Here is a 4,690-nt window from a genome sequence, read left to right as displayed (position 1 = left end):
GACCCCCACGTTGCCCACGTACTGGGCCGGCCACTATATGTACTCCCTCTGTATCGATTTGCAACAAATGAGAAACCTACTGCATTAGTTTTCAACTACTACTAATGGAAAATTGGGAGTACAGATTGGGGAGCCCATATGTTTGTCATCTGCTCTACTCCATCTCTCACATAACAAAAAAAATACCGTTTGTTTTATATGTGGGAAGCCATACCATGGTTTGCACTTATGATTGGTTCTCTTCTCTTCTCTCATAAAAATATGTGGCTTGGAATAGTAACACAAACAAGTTGTCACCCCAGTAAGAGGAACGAATGCATTGGTGAATCAGCAGCACTTCCTTTTCGAGCACTGGAATGCAGGCAAAGAAAAACTGAAACAAAAACATAGTTCCTCACATGGTGAACAAATAAAGTAACAAACCATTTTTGTTGATTTTCCCATATCATCAAATCTCATACTATCCACAAACTTGATCTCCTTGAAAAGCCCTTGGAGAAGGGAATGCTCAATACTTGTTGTTGCAACACAACTTGCCTTTCATGGTTATCTGTGGGCTTTGGGCTGGGGTAAGATCGATGACAACTCAATGAACAAGCCGAGAGCAGCGCCTGCAGGTTATGTATGTAGGGCGTATCAGTATCAGATTGGTCATGTGCTTAGCCTTCTCCTCTTGGAAGCTGGAGTAGAGGCCTGCTGTTGTTGTCTGAGGGTGATGATCCTAGTGCCGTGTGTCATCATCACTCCTAAAGCTGAAGCCCGCGACCGGGATCAGCGGCACTGAACTTCCCTCTCTTCTTCACCAACGGCTCATAGCATCTCGCAATCATCTCCTGTAGATGTGATCACATTTCAGAAACGGTGCAATAGCAATGGTGCATCAGTTTGCGTTTTCCTTCCATGACTCGAGAACCTTATTTACAGGGATTTCAGATGCTGCAAGGGTACTGCTGAAGCTGATGGCCTGATTCTCAGCAAGCATCCATAGAAACACCACGACAGCGATCTCATCTCACAAGGTTCGAATTCATTAATTTTTAAATTCGCGAACATTTTCCTAATCCGTAAACAGTTTTGAATATTTTAATTTTTCGATTTGTTTTAAATTAGAAACCGACATAGGTAAAAAAAACGACATAAGTATAAAAAAACAATTGTAAAATTCGACTAAAAACGCTGGCTCTCGTTGGGAGCCTGCGCGTGGCGTGGCGTGGCACGCTGGTTCGCTGGGCCAAATCGGAAAATAAAAAAATAACGCTGACGTGATACCCCTAGAAAAACCCTCTTAATAAATAGCCAGAAAGTTCATTGACTAAACCCTAAACCCAGAGGCGGAACCAGGATTTCGCAAAGCCTAGGGCTAAAACTAATTGGCCAAAATTACGAACAACAATATGCATTATAAGTATGCCACAAACTCACGTTCAAAACGAAATATAAATTCATTATTATCATGAGAGGTTTTTTTTTTTTGCATTACTAGCTCCAACTGGTTCACTTTCTTTTGCATTACTAGCTCCAACTGGTATTGATTCTGTAGGTGATACGTTGTTGGTGTTGTTGACTGAAGGCTGATTCGATGTTGACTGAAAGAAAGATTTAATTGTACGAGTCCTCTTGTTCATCTTGTATGTCTAATTTGCTGACAACAAATGAAATAAAATCGACTAAGTAAATATAACTCACTAAGTTTGGCGGATATAAAGAAATTAGAGAAAACAAAATTAGATGATAAGTACAAATTACCTGTGCGGCCAGTGTGCGTTGGCCTAAGTGCGTGCACTACAATTCGGAATCAGATGGAGAAGAACAAATGGCGGGCGGGTTGTCAGGACGCCGGACCCGGTGGCTGGCGCGGCGGGGAATCGCCAATCGTTGGTTGAGGAGAGCGGCGGCGCAGTGCTCTGTTGACGCGATCAGGCGAGGGGTGTTTTTTCTCTTTCTTGATTGACGAACGATCAGGCTACAGATCAGAGATCGAAACGTCAACCGTGTACTGCGTGATTCATTCTCTGTTCTGATCGATCGATTGAGTTGGGCTAATGGGCTGAACGCTTGTACGTGAGTATGTCTATGTTGAAGCCTGGGGCTGGGCTGCTATGTATCCCATTTTCTGATTTTTTTTTTACTATGCATATAGATGCTAGCTGGGCCATGCCTGGGGCTCCCCAGTTGCCACAGGCCCAATTTCGCCCCTGCCTAAACCTACCGTGTGGTGTATTAGTAGTACCTAGCCAGAAGAAGTGATTCTCAAAAAAAAAAAAAAAACCTAGCCAGAAGAAGCTCGATCGAGGAAGCTCGATCAAGCGCGTCGCGGCGGAAAGAACCAGCGGAAACCTCATCTTCTCGCCGCTGTCCATCCACGTGGCTCTCGCGCTCATGTCGGCCGGCGCTGGGGGCGACACCCTGGGCGAGATCCTGGCGATCGCCGGCGCTCCGTCCCGGGGCGAGCTCGAGGCGTTCGTAAGGGCGCCGTGGTGGAGCGCGTCCTCACCGACCGATCCGGCATCGGCGGGCCGGCCGTGGCCTTCGCGTGCGGCGCGTGGAGCGACAAGAGGTGGCCGCTCAAGCCCGCGTACCGCGACACCGTGGTCGGCACGTACAAGGGCGAGACATGGGCCGTCGACTTCCACAATCGTGTACGTCTATACATGTCTCAACTCTCATCTTCGTACTGAAAAAAAAAGCTATCACGTGTCTATATAGTTCAGATCTCATTGTCTTATAGAAGTTCTACGTGAGGTCAATTATGCTGAATTATTGTTCCATGAATTGATAATCCACACCGCATGGGGCTATTTTGTAAGTTGTCTGAATTTTCTGTTAGAGTAAAATAAGATTGAAAGTGAATAGACGGTTAGGCCTGATTTCTATTTATTCTCAAGTATTACCTCCGTTCCAAAAAGTTTGTCTTAGATTTGTCTAGATACAGATGTTAAATACCTAGACACAATCATATACGTCTATACAAGCTTTTATGAAAGATGTGAGAAGAAGAGGTGCCTGTTCTGGAGGCACACTTCACAATAGACATGTGCTCTTGAACTAATTAATTCTAACAGGGCGATCAACCGACTTTTTAAATTCAACACTTGTTTTGTGTGCAGCCAGTGGAATCAAGGAAAGAAATAAACGCATGGGTGGCCAAGGCGACGAGGAACCTCATCACGGAGGTTCTCGACCCATACAAGAAAAGCCACACCCTCCACGTGGTCGCTAACGCCATCTACTTCAAGGGCGAGTGGCGCAAGACCTTCCACAAGGACGACACCGTCGACGATGAGTTCCAACTTCTCGACGGCAGCATCGTGGGCAAGGTGCCCTTCTTGCAGAGGCCGTGGAGGATGTACCAGCAAATCGCGTGCCACGATGGGTTCAGGGTGTTGAAGCTGCCGTACAAGGCGTACAACGACGACAGCCCGCCGGCGTACAACTCCAAGCTGCGGGAGGGCCTCCCGGAGTTCTCCATGTGCGTCTTTCTCCCCGAGGACTGCGACGGCCTGTGGAGCTTGCTCGACAGGATCACGGCCCGCCCAGAGTTCCTACACGAGCACCTGCCGAGGGACCATGTCCCTGTCGGCAAGTTCCGGCTGCCCAAGTTCAAGCTGACGTACATGAGCAGCATCCGCGGCGTTCTCAAAGACCTGGGCCTCCGGCTGCCCTTCGATCCCCTTCTGGCCAACATGACCGGGATCGTCGGGGACGACGAGTCGGTCGTGCCGCTGTGCGTAAGCGAGGTTGTCCACAAGGCGGTGGTGGAGATGAACGAGGAGGGGTGCGAGGCCGCCGCCGTCACCGTGGAGTCAGACGACGACTTGGGGTTCTCGCTTTACTGCGATTACGAGTACGTGCCACCACCTCCAACAGTGGACTTCGTCGCCGACCACCCGTTCGCCTTCTTCATCGTTGAGGAGACTTCAGGCACCGTTGTCTTCGCTGGGCATGTGCTCGATCCTACCAAGGAAGAGTAGATCTCCGGGCATAATCGATACTAGCGGGATACGCACGCTTTGCTGCGCGAGTCTTTTTTTTGACGTCTTCCCTTTTTTTTGGCTGTTATTTCCCTTTTTTTTTGTGTGTGGGGTGAGTATGGGTCGAGCTAGTATGTTTTGTCCGGATTTAAATGTGATTTTGAAAAGAAAAAAAACGCCCTGGCTCACTACACGATGTGAAATAAGTTGACAGTCTGGCCAACTTGGCTTTAAGGAGGAGTTATAGATTGACAAGGAGGTAATAGCACCCAGGTACCCTAACTTGCACACAATGTGATGATTTAGTCCCAAAGTTGTAAAACTAGACCAAACCATACCCCAACTTGCATCCAATGTGATGTTCTAGTCCCAGGCCAATCAAAGCTCGCCAATTGGCTGGGCTGGGCCGGTCAGCGCCGGCAGTTTTGCACAAAACCTCCTGCCGTTTTCAATTATGTTGTCTCCGCCGACTTCGTCGTCTTCGTCGTCTCCGGGGCGGCCAACTTCGTCGTCTCCGGCGGGCCGCAACCGGCAATCTCGACCACTCCGACAAGGAGTCCCATCCCCATGACACCTTCGGCTTCCTCCGATGCAGCTTTGGCTCCACCATCGAGGCTTCCCCATCGCTGCTCTGTGCCTCGCCTACGTCTGCCGGCGCCGGCCCGAAGGCCGCTCCGACGAGGTGCCCCCCGGCACCCTCCGATGCTGCTTCGGTGCCG

The 4,690-nt window shown here is 49.1% G+C and overlaps 1 protein-coding gene across 1 annotated transcript; it reads left to right on the top strand.

The window, feature by feature from the left end:
- The first annotated feature begins 2,289 nt into the window (after nucleotides 1-2,289).
- Nucleotides 2,290-4,139, top strand: LOC123064669 (putative serpin-Z8). Its single transcript, XM_044488096.1, has 2 exons — nucleotides 2,290-2,639; nucleotides 3,108-4,139. The coding sequence occupies exon 2, from the start codon at nucleotides 3,345-3,347 to the stop codon at nucleotides 3,969-3,971; it is 627 nt and encodes a 208-aa protein (XP_044344031.1). The 5' UTR covers nucleotides 2,290-2,639; nucleotides 3,108-3,344; the 3' UTR covers nucleotides 3,972-4,139.
- The last annotated feature ends 551 nt before the right edge of the window (nucleotides 4,140-4,690 follow it).

The sequence above is a fragment of the Triticum aestivum genome, chromosome 3B, assembly GCF_018294505.1.
Source record: "Triticum aestivum cultivar Chinese Spring chromosome 3B, IWGSC CS RefSeq v2.1, whole genome shotgun sequence".
Lineage (NCBI taxonomy): Eukaryota > Viridiplantae > Streptophyta > Magnoliopsida > Poales > Poaceae > Triticum > Triticum aestivum.
This window is presented reverse-complemented; position numbering and strand designations above follow the sequence as displayed.

Excerpts from the sequence above, each read along its gene's own strand:
- LOC123064669 (XM_044488096.1), top strand. The coding sequence starts at position 3,345 with ATGTACCAGCAAATCGCGTGCCACGATGGGTTCAGGGTGTTGAAGCTG.